The sequence below is a fragment of the Crocodylus siamensis genome, chromosome 3 (assembly GCF_052110815.1).
Source record: "Crocodylus siamensis isolate JL-2025a chromosome 3, ASM5211081v1, whole genome shotgun sequence".
NCBI classification, from domain to species: Eukaryota; Metazoa; Chordata; order Crocodylia; family Crocodylidae; genus Crocodylus; species Crocodylus siamensis.
The window spans coordinates 53,840,093-53,855,044 of record NC_143397.1 but is presented as its reverse complement, the minus strand read 5'-3'; the positions used below and the strand labels follow the sequence as shown (position 1 = coordinate 53,855,044).

The 14,952-nt window shown below is 44.1% G+C and overlaps 1 protein-coding gene across 7 annotated transcripts in view; it reads right to left on the bottom strand.

Moving 5' to 3' along the window:
* PAM (peptidylglycine alpha-amidating monooxygenase) overlaps positions 1–14,952 on the bottom strand; it is a 269,026-nt gene that overhangs the window by 124,981 nt on the left and 129,093 nt on the right. For all 7 annotated transcript variants that reach the window (XM_090038336.1, XM_090038338.1, XM_090038341.1 and 4 more), the window contains exon 4: positions 6,895–6,952. In XM_090038336.1, coding sequence (XP_089894462.1) covers positions 6,895–6,952 — 58 coding nt within the window. The remainder of the gene's footprint in view (positions 1–6,894; positions 6,953–14,952) is intronic.

Below are 14,952 nucleotides of genomic sequence, written 5' to 3'. Positions count from 1 at the left end.
TGATGTCTCTTTTTATATTTAGGCTGCAGGGTCCTTGAGAAAGGAGATGGCACAAAACATTACTGTTCCTATGATTATAATCCACAACTAGGACTCTAAGGAATGATTGTCAATATTATCATCAATAATAGTACTAATGTTATCATATTAATGTTGATTGGGCCTACTGAAACCATATTTCTGAGAAAATAATTTTTACAATTAAAATCCATGATCACTACATAAACCAGAATATAAGGGGAAAATGAGTTGTTCACCATGTCTGCAGGGCCATTTCTACTACTCTTCCTAACTAGGCATGTTCTTATCTCCATTCCTGTGTTTTGTCAGTCTTCTAAAATAGCAGTAGGTACCAAAAGGAGGAGACACCACCTGAGCAAAGGAGGAGACACCACCCGAACAAGACAGGTAACAAATGCTAGGAATGCCCAGGTAAGAAACAGGGGTCCAAACAGTCTCCCAAATCAGGGGGTGGCACACACAGCTAGGCAGGGCCTTAAATGCCTATATACCAATTCTTGTAGTATGGGGAATAAGCAGGAGGAACTTGCCCTCAGAATAGCCAGTTCAAACCCAGACATAATAGGGCTTACAGAAACTTGGTGGGATTCATCCCACGACTGGGCAGTTAGCATTAGGGGCTATAGGCTTTACAGGCTGGATAGAGAAGGAAGGAAAGGTGAGGGTGTGACACTGTATGTCAAGGAGCAATACACATCCTCTGCCAGCAAAATGGGGTCAGAGGGGCAAGCTGAAGTGCTCTGGGTCAAGATACAAGGGGGCCATGAGGAGAGGGATCCAACGGTGGGGATCTACTACAGACCCCGCAACCAAGCGGAGGAGCTGGACTGGGAATTTTTGGGCCAGCTTGCAGAGGCACTTAAGGCAAGAGATATAGTTGTCATGGGTGGTTGTCAGGAAAACTAAGGTGGACATAGAGCTAGGACTTGCGTCCAAAATCAAAGATAATAAAAAGTCCCTTTTCAAATATATAGGGAGGATGAAGAAAGCACCTGGAAATGTCGGGTCCCTGCAAGATCCTCTGGGCAATCTGGTGGTTGCGCCAGAGGAGAAAGCAGACCACTTTAACCAATTCTTCACCTCTGTTTTCTTGGGCAGGGACCAGGACTTCCCCACCATGATGCAAGACGGACTCAAGGGGAACGCCTCCAGACCTCAGGTTGGGGAGGACTGGGTTAGAGAGCTTCTGGAGGGGCTGCTGGACATGTTCAAATCAGTGGGTCCAGATGCTCTCCACCCCAGGGTGTTGAGGGAGCTAGCAGGGTTATTGCAGGGCCCTTGGCAGGGCTTTACGAGTGCTCATGGTGCTCAGGCCAGGTGTCAGATGTTTGGAAGATAGCCAACGTGGTCCCCATCTTTAAAAAAGGGAGGAGGGAGGACCCGGGCAACTATAGGACCATCAGTCTAACCTCAATCCTAGGGAAACTCTTTGAGAAGATCATCATGGAGCACATCTGCGATGGGCCAGCCTCAGAGATGATGTTCAAGGGCAACCAGCACGGTTTCATTAGGGGCAAGTCATGTCAGATGAACCTGATTGCCTTTTATGATCAGGTCACAAAAGCCTTGGATGCGGGTGTTGCCGTGGATGTAGTCTTTCTGGACTTCAGCAAGGCCTTTGACACCGTCTCCCACCCTATCCTCATTAAAAAATTGGGCGACTGTGGCATTGATGCCTACACAGTCAGATGGATTGCAGATTGGCTCAAGGGTCATACTCAGAGGGTGGTGGTGGATGCGTCATATTCGACCTGGGGAGAAGTGGGCAGCTGAGTCCCCCAGGGTTTGGTTCTTGGGTCCGTGCTGTTCAATCTCTTTATCAGTGATTTGGACGATGGGGTGAAAAGCAACCTGTTTAAATTCGCTGATGATACCAAAATTTGGGGTGAGGTGAGCACGCTAGTAGGGAGGGAAAGACTGCAGCAAGACCTGGATAGGTTACAGGGGTGGGCTAGCAAAAACAGGATGCACTTCAATACTGACAAGTGCAGGGTGCTGCACTTGGGCAGTAGTAACCAGCAGCACACTTATAAGATGGGAAACTCCCTTCTTGAGAGCACGGAGGCAGAAAGGGATCTTGGAGTCATTACTGACTCCAGGATGAACATGGGCCAACAATGCGAGGTCACGGTTGGCAGGGCTAATCGCACCTTGTCGTGCATCCACAGGTGCATCTCTAGCAGGGACAAGGAGGTGATCCTCCCCCTCTATGCGGCACTGGTCAGGCCACAGCTGGAGTACTGCGTCCAGTTCTGTGCACCCCACTTCAGGAGGGATGTGGACAACTTTGAGAGGGTCCAGAGGAGGGCCACCCAAATGATCCGGGGACAACAAGGCAGACCCTACAATGTAAGGCTGTGGGACCTGAACCTGTTCAGCCTTCACAAGAGAAGGCTGAGGGGGGACCTGGTGACCGTCTATAAACTCACTGGGGGGGACCAGAAGGGTTTGGGAGAGACCTTGTTTCCCCTAGTGCCCTCTGGCATAACAAGAAATAACAGCCACAAGTTCTTGGAGAGTAGGTTTAGATTACACATCCGCAAGAATTACTTCACAGTTAGGGTGGCTAGGAGCTGGAACCAACTTCCGAGGGAAGTGGTGCTGGCTCCTACCCTGGGGGTCTTTAAGAGAAGGCTTGATGCCTACCTAGCTGGGATCATTTGAGCCCAGTTTTTTTCTCCTGCCCTGGCAGGGGGTCGGACTTGAAGATCTACAAGGTCCCTTCTGACCCTACTCCTATGATTCTATGAAAAAAATATTAAAAACAGGAAAACTGGATTATGAAAACATAAACACTAGCAAGTCATGCTGGAGAGGCACAATATCTGCTGCTACTTTCAGTTATTTGGTATTTTAGTTGGTAATCTCCCCTTAAATTCTTACAAGAATGAATATTTATAGACTGGATGTCACACTTATATATATACCAAGCTGCAGAAGAGGGTACCAGTTTAACTATACCAAAGATTAGGAATTTATTCTTTTCTATTTTAAGATGAAGATATATAGAAATAGATATAACACTCTATTTAAAGAGTTCATTCTGATAACATAATGTAATGTCTTGTAACATCTACAGATGTATGTGTGCACTTTACAAGGTGCTGAATCATAGCCTATTTGAATGGCATCCCTTTACTTCAATAAACTTTAGACTGGATTTTAAGTGCATTTTGGCTTGGCAACCTAGTATCTCAGGATAGATGACAAAGGGAATGAATGAGCCAAAGAAGGGAGACCCAAGGATGGCTGGCCTCCATAAGTGCATTCCAACCACACCTCAACTGCTGAAGTCCTAGACATTAGTGGTACATGAGAGCAGGAAAACACCATTTTTCAGAGAAAGACATACATGACAGTTGCATCTCTTTTCTAATTTACCATGCACCCCTATCCAAAGACCTCTTAATTATTAATACTAGGAATTATGGGGAACAAGGTGGTGTCGAAAGGGTACCTAGTTGATCCTGTGTTTAATTTAACTATTTAAGTAATTACCTTATCAATTTAACAAGGATCAACTCATTATGGCTGGACCCAATTTTCGTCTTTTAGACAGCTTTTTTCTTCCTCAAACAAAATTATCTTACATCATATAACTGAATTCATTTATAAGAAATGAGCTAAAAATGACCAGAATAAATTAACCTTCACTACTTAATGGGTTAACACAGGCATCTAGATGCATTTAATTCAGTCATGTTAATGTTACCTAACAATGAGCATGTTTAAACATGCATTACCATGGTAACAAACCTGCAGTGTTCAGGAGTCATGTATGGAAAAAAAAGCAATAAATCATGTAATTAGTTCCATCTGGATTTCTGAATGTAATAGGCTCCATCTAATTTGTATAGCGCAATGTGACAGATAAGGGCTTACCATCAGTCAGGAAGAAAAAGACACATTTATTTACTGGTCAGCCATGTGAGTGAAAGTAAGGGGATGAAGATGACAGTCAAATTTCTTGGCTGAGTGGTTTGCTGTCAGACTCAATTCTTCCGAGTGTCTGTAGAACACTCTTTAGATATCACTACAGTTCAGTAGTCAAAAGTAGATTGTATCAATGCCAGCACTATTCAGTGACTCAAAGCCCCTTTCTGGCATGACTCTTTATCCACAAAACAACATTTGAGGATACTTAAAAAAAAATCTTATTTTTTTCTAAAATACACATAATAGAAATGTTGCCATTTCATTTTAAAATAGCTTCCCTCATCCAATTCACCTTAGAGACATTAAATTACAATGCAGTCCTGGTTGAACCAATCAGGTTCAAACATCAAATTTGATATTTTGATCCTAAACCAAGAATGCCATACATAAACAAGACAGTACTGACTAAGTGATTATTTATGTCATGCTATTCATTTCTAATATAAGGAAAAAGTGCTGATGATTTAAAAATACCAGACACAGTTCTTCTGCATCTCTATAAATTTCCAGACAGCACTTAGAATGGTAGGATCCAGAAAATATATTAAAAGGCCCTTGATTTATACGTGCAGGTCTTGTGAAGCTGGAGGTTCTCCAGTACTCAGAAATGTAGTCAGCAGCTCATTCAAATGTATACTAGAATGATATGCTCTTGTAATGTGCATTTTATGGAATATCTAACTGCAAAAGTTAATTTAATCTGTATAGATGCACATTCTTAAATAATTAGAAATTCACTGTTCACTTACCATACTGGAAAAAATAGTAGTAATAGAAAAAAGAAAGAAAAATGATCTTATTTCTCATGTAAAAAACCCCAAAACCAAACAATTACTGCACAAACTTCCCCAATGAACTTTCTCCCCTGAATGGAAGCTGTGATTTGCTATACTGGTATTTTATACCATGGACCATTTCACAGTTTGACATTTTTCATGTTTATTGTGTTTCATAAGCACATGCACATGCGCTTAGCCTTTCCCATAGAGGTATATATTGGTGAATGATCTCCTATTGTTTAATGGGCAATGTCCCTAGGACACCTGGTCTAGCAAGAGCCGTGAAACAGTACATCAAGTAACTACTGGCCCAGCATCTCTCCTAGAAGCAGGGACTGAATTAGTCCTTCTGTCATGCACAGAAATATCCTCAAAGTACTAGGAGATAACCAGAAACCACATGTGAGGATGAGGTTCTAAGAGCCTATCTCCTCTCCAACCTAATAATAGGTGACAGAACTAACATTAAAGAAAGAGGAAGACATTTTAAAGTAAAAGAAAACAGACCATGTCTGTGGAGGCAAAAGTCACAGAAATGCAAGTGTCAGAGATATCAGTATAATTCAAGGCAATAGGAACATCACTATGTTGTCACCATTTCACAAAGCCCTGATGATTCATTACAAATAGCAAATCTTGGCATTCCTAATTAACAGAAGTCCAGCTGTAATAATTATACGTTATGGAACATGTAGAACAAAAGTTTTGCATCCAGGAGAGATGAGAAAAAAATCAAGGATACACAGCTATTTAAAAGCTACCCTTCCTTCTCTTTCCGGATATGAAGATATTTCTCTGGATTTTCCACTAACACCTTACGTGATTTACTCCTCTTCCATGATTATTTTAAAAGTCTGCTCTTTTGGTATGCCACTTCTAAAATGCACACAAACTAAACATATGCTATATATATGTAATGTTTCTAAATGCCAAATTACAGAAACAAACTTTCTGCAAAGTATAAAAGATGCAATCTATTCACTTTCTAAGTGAGAACATACTGCAATTTTGAAATTCATTGAAGTGCTAAATATAAATTGTGCATAAATAAAGTTTGGTATATAGTTTTTCAATTGCACAGAAACAGCAGAGTTTACTACATGACCTGTATGGTAAGAAATAGTTTATCAAAGAATGAACTACATTCATAATCTTTTCATGCTCATTTAGTTTCTAGGGGTCAAGTCTCACAGCCAAAAGATAATTCAAGTCAGCAGCTGCTTCAATTACTACATAGTGACAGCTCATGTTAGAAAGCCTCAAGAAAAATCTACTCGATTTTTATTATTCCTATGATTGTTGCAACAGTACAGTGTAAAAATGTAAGCATACTGTTCTATTCCAAATCTAAATACCAGTTCTTGCAAACCCGTCAACATAGATGTATAATTTTTTTTAACATTCCAGCAGCAAATAATTATACACATCTAAGAGCCACCATCTCAGAACGTTCCCCAAGGCATACAGGGATAATGGGAAGTGGATAAAATACAGATGGTCTACCTTTACCTCTGTTCTTCTTTCCAGCCATATACCATGGTGAAACCAACTTCAGTTAAATAAACTATTTGCAAGTCTTCTCTTTCTTACTGAACAGCTAAATGCTTGCAAGTAAAATAGAATAAAACTGAAGGTGTCCAGAAGAGGCACTGAACACATAGTGCTTACTTTACTTATCTACTTCTTTGATCTAAACATCGATAAACTATTGCAGTACATTCTGTCATTTACCCATCACGTCATCCAGGCCAGAATATATATATTTTGCAGACAGGTAAGATCTTACTGTGCCCATTGTTGATTGTAAGTGCAAAGGATTTACAGCCTGTACAGGCAGGTAAATAAACAGTCTGTTCACTGAAGCGGAATTAAGTATCCAACCGCAGACAGAAAGCCAATACTTTACAAATGGGACGGCTCGGTATTGGCTGCTATAGGCATCTGCATGCAGCTCCTTAACTACTATTGCTCATGAATCTCTCCAGCTACAGTTTGTTATCTTGACTCTAAGTAGCTCTCTCCAGTTTGTTTCTGCATTAGGCATGATGAATGTATTTTAGAAACTCTGACAGTAAAAGATTAGGCTCATATGAGTCAAAGAAACTGTTGAATAATTTCACAAGGGCTTGATCAGATTTTCCATTCAACTAATACTCACCTACATAGGCTTCCTCATCCACTGGCAGACGTAATGACATGCAGAGGTAGGTATCAGACTATTAAGGAAACAAAGAACAAAATTATCTTAAAATTGATTATTACCAGAACAGGGGGAAAAAACTAACAACGCTCTCTATATATTTTTAAAGTTATTTTTACTAAGCTCCAATGGTACGCCAAGCAAAAAAATTAAAAAGAAGATAGGAAGTTACCCTAAACTGGCTCCACATAAACCTGACTGTTAAAATTATTCACTAAGGCTACCCAAAAGCCTTAAGTATTTAAAGAAGTGCATGCCTCTGTCATTTCCCTGATAAACCACCACACAAATCAAAGGAACACACTAAATGAAGTGGCACTTTCTTGGCCTTTTTTTTCCTCTTTGACTATAATATACTATTCTCTTAAAATTTTAATCTTTCTGTATTTCAGAAATCAATAGCAATTCATTACTAAACACATTTCTACCTGAATCAGTAATTCTTCCCTCGTGTCTAGCTTTAAATGGTATACTCGAGCCATAAAGCATATAAATATTGAAAATGTGTGCTACAGTAAAATTACCTGCACCCAACTCCAATTAGTATCATTGGGAATTATGCCAGGAAGTTAAGAGAAGAATATGCCCCTAACAAAATCCAATGCAAGAGAACAGAATCAATACAGAGCATAATTTGCGGTTCTCCTTGGTTATTAATTGTACAGAACCATCCCATTCCAAGAGCAGTTAGATGACTAACCCCTTGAGACACAATAGTAGGAAGGTAGCCAGCACAAACCATTTTCAGATTGCTACTGTCATTTTTGTTGCCCTAAAATCTGTTTCAGTTTAAAATGCCAATCACTGGGTGATTAGCAGCTAGAGTACTCAAAAGACTCATGATCAAGTTCTATCAGCTGCTTTTACCTCTGTATCCAGCTTTGGTCATGCTGCTGAGGGTGCCAAGAATAAATCATATGAAGTTACCGGAAGCAAAAAGGCAGAGAAGGAGCAATGCTACAGCAATTTAGCCTCTAAAACTCTAATATTTCCAAAACAACAACAGATAAGGTCCTCTTAAGATGGAGGAAAGAGCTTATAGACAGACAGGCATGCGCAGGTTTGCTGAACCTGTTGTTTGTCCTGGGAATTTACTTGGGTTTCAAGGTCATCCAAAGAACACTGGATGATTTCAGAACTCTGCCAGCACAGTAATTCTGGAGACCCATCAGTAAAATTAGCAACAATCTACCACTAACATGTAGGATACATTTGTTGTGTGGCAAAACAGAATGTATGGTAACCTGCCTTGCATTCAAGGCAGGTCCTGGCTGCTGAATGTGGGACAGGCTCCATAAAAGTAAGTGGTGTCGAGGGGAGAGGCAGGGAATCAATGGTAACACTACCCTCCTAGGACAGCTTAGTCACGAGACTGCATCATGCACGAGTTGTAGAGGTCCACCTATACATCAGTCCGATATCGGATCAGTACCAACATAAGGAAAACTGATTCCATCAAAAATCGGCCCAATGAGGCCAATAATTTGGCCGATAAATGCATAGCACCCAGGGAGCGAACAGCACAGCCGGCAGCATGGAGAGCTACCTTCAGTGGTTAAGTCTGGCGTGCTGGAAGGAGAGGAGTGAGGGAAGGGGTGTGGGGGGAGGCAGATCAATGCCCCCTATGGTGAGGGATGGAGGGGGCGGCAGGTGCTGCCCAGCTGGGGCGGGGCTTGTGGGGGAGCAGTTGTGGCTGCTGCTTGCACCCTGGAAGGGCATGGGGGGTGGGGATGTGTGCCCCCAGATCTGTGTAGGGCGGGATGGGCAGGCTGCAGCTGCAGTTGCACGGGGCTCTTCTCACTGGGGACTAGGCTTGGAGCTGGCGCCAGCAGCACAGGGGGAGGGGCTGCAGCCATCCCAAATTTCACCACCTCCACTCCCAGCACTGCATCTCTCAGCTGCTTGGTGTAGCCCTGAGTCAATGCCCTGCCTCCACCCACGCACCAGGAAGAGCCAGAGCTGTGCCGGGCGGCTGGCATTTGTGGTGCTGGGTGTGGAGCTGCGGTGAAATCTGGGGTGGCTGCAGCCCCCTCCCAGTGCCACCAGTATCCAGTCTGAGCCCAGTCCCTGGAGAGAAAAGCCCTGCGCTGATTCAGCTCCAGGCCTCAACTGCAGCCTGCCTGCCTGCCCCTCCCTGTGCAGATCTAGGGGCACACACCCCTTTTGTGCCCTCCCGGGGTTCAAGGAGCAGCAGAAGCCATCCCTGCCCCACTGCCAGAAGCCGTGGCTCTATCCCACCCCAGCTGGGCAGCTCCTGACCCTGCCCCCTCCCTCCCTCACTGCAGGGGGGCATTGATCCGCCCCCCCATGCCCCTTCCCTCCCCCCTCCCTTTCCACCAAACAGACTTATCAACTGGAGGCAGAAATTGTATCGGTATCGATTGATACGCCTCCTTAAATATTGGGTATCGGTATCCGCCCCCAAAATCTATCAGGGCACCCCTAATGAGTTGCTACTATAGCATTACCACTTCTTAACCTCCCAGCAGATACGAGTGTGCCTCTATGAGGTTGACAACAGCACTTCTGCATTAATGTGTCAGATATGAATAAAGATAGAATTTACAAAGAGCTACTTTATAACACGAATACATTTCTGTTAGCATTTTAAAATTTCTGTAGCTTTGGGTGCCTTTAAAAGAAGGCAAAAAGTTTATCGGGAGAGGTCACTATCCATTTGTACAGCACCCCCAGATTCCAAAACTGATATAGGCCTCACTGTAGCAAGCCCTGCAAACACAGATTAAGATAAAGTTTCCATCCCGAATAGATAACAACCTAATTTAGGACAAGAAGCAGCAAGTAAACTTAAAACAATTAGATTGAATTGAGAAGAAAGGACAGGTGTAGTGGTGATAAGAACAGGTGGTTACACAGAGCAGAGATGTACACAGTTAGATAAGAAAAAGGCTTTTGTTTTTTTGTCAGAGCTGGGAAGAACCGATTCAATTAACATTAGGTGGATTTGTGTGTTCTATGTACTTTCATGGGGTTAACAGTGATAATATGACAGCCCTCTTAATATTAATAATATCCAGTTCACATTACATTTTTTATTTAATACTTAGTTCAGCAGCATTTTTTTTTTGCTTTTTAAAATAATGTCAGAAACAAATAGTTCCAAAAGTCAACAAGACGTAATGGCTGATTATAAAACCAGACAAATTAAAACAGAATTAAAGCCCAAACCTTTAATGGTGGGGGGTGATTAATCATTGACACAATCTAGTGAGGGAAATAATTAATTTTTCATCTCTTTAAAAATCGTCAAATCAGGACTGAATGGGTACTTAGTTTTAGCTAAGGCACAAGTGATAAATTTTAATCCAGCACAAGTTACTGGGTGTCAACACCCTAGTGAGAAAATAACATTCTACAGCAAGTATTCAGAGGCCATCCACATGATCAGCTAGCTGTTTCTGGTATTCTAGGAAACTAGGAATATTATTAGAAATTAGGGTGCAAAACCAAAACTGAGACATTGATTTCTCTCTCTTTTTCTCAGTTATTGTTAAGTCCCAATGATGCATCTCATAGAATCATAGAAGTAGGCTCAGAAGGGACCTTGTAGATCTTCAAGTCCAACCCCCCGCCCGGGCAGGAGAAAAGACTGGACTCAAATGAGTCCAGCCAGGTAGTCATCAAGCCTCTTCTTAAAGATCCCCAGGGTAGGAGCCAGCACCACTTCCCTAGGAAGTTGGTTCCAGCTCCTAGCCGCCCTAACTGTGAAGTAGTTCTTGTGGATGTCTAATCTAAACCTACTCTCCAATAACTTGTGTCCATTGTTCCTTGTCATGCCAGGGGGTGCTAGAGGAAACAGTGTCTCCCCTAAACCCTTCTGGTCCCCTAGTGAGTTTATAGACAGTCACCAGGTCCCCCCTCAGCCTTCTCTTGTGAAGGCTGAACAGGTTTCGGTCCCACAGTCTTTCATTGCCCTGTAGTCCCCAGATCATGCGGGTGGCCCTCCTCTGGACCCTCTCAAAGTTGTCCACATCCCTCCTGACATGGGGCGCACAGAACTGGACACAGTACTCCAGCTGTGGCCTGACCAGCATCGCACAGAGGGGGAGGATCACCTCCCTGGCTCTACTTGAGATGCACCTGTGGATGCACGACAAGGTGCGGTTAGCCCTGCCAACCGTGACCTCGCATTGTCGGCCCATGTTCATCTTGGAGTCAATAATGACTCCAAGATCCCTTTCTGCCTCCGTGCTCTCAAGAAGGGAGTTTCCTATTCTATAAGTGTGCTGCTGGTTTCTACTGTCTAAGTGCAGCACCCTGCACTTGTCAGTATTGAAACACATCCTGTTTATGTCAGCCCACTCCTGTAACCTATCCAGGTCTTGTTGCAGTCTTTCCCTCCCTACTAGTATGCTCACCTCACCCCAAATTTTGGTATCATCAGCGAATTTAAATAGGTTGCAAGTCACCCCGTCGTCCAAATCACTGATGAAGAAATTGAACAGCGCAGGCCCCAGGACCGAGCCCTGGGGGACTCCACTGCCCAGTTCCCTCCAGGTCGAATATGACCCGTCCACCACCACCCTCTGAATACAACCCTTGAGCCAATCTGCAATCCATCTGACTGTGTAGGCATCAATGCCACAGTCGCCTAGTTTTTTCCTCCCTAATATTACAGTGTCTTCTACTTTTATCAGTATCCTAGTCCAGGTTTACATCTCAACACAATTAATCAGCCTCCCCACTTTTTCTCATGCATTCTCATGCATTCCTTTTTTACATACAGTCCTTCAACAAAATGCTCTATATCTTAGCTCACTGCCCTGAGCTCCTAACTAATCTAGTCTGTCTTAGAAAGTTCAGAGAGTAACCTAATGGAAGAGGAAGAAACAGTAAATGAAATTAAATTAGAGCCATTGGTATAGGGTCCCATGCTCTTTACTCTGTCAGTTCTAAAGAAATAGCCAAGCTTAAGTTAAAAGGATCACAATAATGTTCAACTTAGTTTTGCTGGTACATAAAGCACTGTTGGGAACTGTCCAGCTTAAAAATGCTGAACAGCACTGAATGCTTAGCAGAACTGTGTGAGGCTCCATAGTTTTAAATTATAAAGGTCCATGAAAAAAACCCTCTACTCTTTACAAATAAAAAGCCACTTCAACTATAGATTGGCATGGCCCTTAACAGAACCTAGGGACAAACTACACACCTGACCTCAGGTTGGCAATATATCTTAAAAGGCAGGCAAGCTTTATTTTTGTATGGGTTAAACTTTGCTCTGATTCATTATGCAAGGCAGTTTACCAGACCCCACATCTAGCATTTAGAAACTTTCATTAAAATTTTAGCTTTCCTTCTCTCTTTCTTAGCAATTTAGCAAAGGACTCAGTTTAGCTTATCACATAGCAGAAATACTTCTCAGCCATTTTTGTACTGCTTCTTGTAACCTAGATCAATTAGTTCACGTCTTCCATACCACAGCTGCTACCTTTCCATATATGAATAAGTTTTGAAGATAGCTCTTTCACTCCATAACATAAAGAAACAGAATATTATAAAAAAAATCTCTTAAGGCTTTGTTCCTCTTCACGTCATCCAGTGTTTCTCCCTTTCTCTCTCCCAGTTGTCAATTATGTTGCCCTGCATCAGCTGTCTATGGCCTGTTCTCCAGAAGCAGTGCCTCCGGCAACTGAAGCAGCTCTGTTTTACCTGTCAACTGTTTCATTACACTAATAGAAGGCTCTGACCAGCAGAGTTCTTTTGACACAACAAGCCTGCAAATCAAGGGACAAGCAGGTCAGAAATATTTGGAAAATATTTGAAGACGATTCCTGTATCACACCATTTTACTGAACTGTTACAATGCAATACTGCATGCAGCATGCCTTTATACCCTGAAACCTTTTTCCATTAAACCAGGCTGCCTGCCAAACTATATTCTTCAGTGGTAGAAAGGCCAGACAATGAATGAACCCCTATACAAAAGGAATCAGTTAAATTTCTTCCAATTTTTTCTAACCATTTCCAATGAAAGGTAAAGAAGAGAAGGCACACATAGTTGAGCAAACACCTAGACCTTGTCTTGAAAAATTCTACTGGCATTTTAGGATTTCTGTCTGGCAGAGAAGGCAGGCTTTTCTTTAATTATGAAGAAAAGATGAACAAATAAGCAAGTCTATCAGACTAAGAAAAAACCGGTTTTGGCAGTTTCCCTCCAGCCACTGGTCTCCCACATACTTCTGCTGGAAAAATCTTATGTGAGATACTAATTTTATCATCAACAGTACTCTCCATCCTTTCTACATTTGTCTCCTTGTTTCTCTTCTGTACTCATATATGCACATGGGCTTCCTCTCTGTGCAGAAATATGTTAAGTTTTACAGAAATTAAAGAAAACAGAAGGTTTTAAGTAGGGCTGTGTGAAGCTTCTGTAGCTGACATGATTCAGAGGAGATCTGGCCTGATTTGGGGATCAAATCTCTGAATCCAAATAGAATCAGGAGACCAATTAAAAGCTCCGAATCTATTTGGAAAAGCTTTGGCCAATTTGGAGATTCAGCCATAGACTAAACAAGCAGCCTCCAGCTGGTAAGTCTGTTGGGGCTGGGGGAGGGAAGGGGCATGAGGGAGGGAAGGATGGGGGCTGGGACAAGCTGCCCAGATGGGGCGGGGGTGCAGGACTCAGGGAGGGAGGTGGGGGAGGCACGGCATGTGGGCGCAGCTCGCTCTGGGTGGAAAGGGGCAAGTGGCAGCATGGCATAGTCCCCGCTCCCAGTGCTGCCGTGCCTGCAACCCATGGCCCCTGGGCTGGCTAGCAAGTAGCAGTAGTGCCCATCCCCCCACCCCAGCTCACACTCAGTGGCAGCACCTGCCTCCCCACCCCAGCTGGCAAGCAGTGGCAGGGTATAGCCCCTGCTCCCAATGCTGCCATGCCTGCATCAGGGCTGGGAACGGGGGTTCTGCTCTGCTGCTGCTTGCCAGCTGGGGCAGGGGGATACAGGATGCAGGTGTGGCAGCACTGGGAGCAGAGGCTCTGCCCTGCTGCCACTTGCCAGCCAAGGCAGACACTGCCACCACTTGTGAGCTGGGGCAGACACTGCTGCCTCTTGCCAGCTGGGTCGGGGATGGCACAGGATGTGAGTGCATCAGTGCTGGGAGTGGGGGCTTTGCCCTGCTGCCACCTGCCAGCTGGGGTCATGGGGTGGGCGCTGCCACCGCTTGCCAGCTGGGGTGGAGGGGGTGCAGGATGCAAGCACAGCAGCGCTGGGAGTGGGGGCTATGGTCTGCTGCTGCTTGCCCCCTTCCCTCCACAGCGAACTGTGTCCGCATCCCACCCCAGCCTGTCCTGACTGGGCAAGAGGCAGCAAGGCAAAGCCCCCACTCCCAGTGCTCCCACGCCCATATCCTGCATCCCTCACCCCCCACTCCCTGAGTCACATGCCCCTCCGCCCTGGCTGGGCAGCTTGTCCCAGCCCCAATCCCTCCTGCACTCCTCTTCCACCCTCCCTCCCCCAACCCCAACCCCAACAGCTGGAGACAGCTGTCAGCTGCCTGTTTAGCCTATGGCCGAATCTCGGAAGCTGCACCAAAACTTTTGGATCTGATTTGGCCAAATCAAATCAGGACAGTGATCCAAATCTCTGAATCAAAACAATGTTGTCTGAATCAGCTGAATCCAAAGCAAATATTTTCCACTTCACACAGGCTTATTTTTTAGCATATTCCCTACTTCTACAGTTTAACCACTGAAATCCTATCATACATCAAAACTTGGCACCCAGGCAGTCTGAAAAAAACAACTGGCACCCAGGCAGGACCCAAACTGAAAAAAATTGGCACCCAGGCAGTCTGAAACCTGCTTCATTCACAGGGGGGGTTGGCAACGTACAGTTCACAGAGCCATGGCATATGGCCTACAGATATGGGGATTTGGCAGCAGCTGATGGCAGGGGGCTTCGGCTGCTGGTGCTCACCCCAGGCTGCCATGTGGAGAAGAACCAGCTGAGGGCAGGTCCTAGCGCCCACCTGACTACCTCCAATACAGGCTGGGTCATT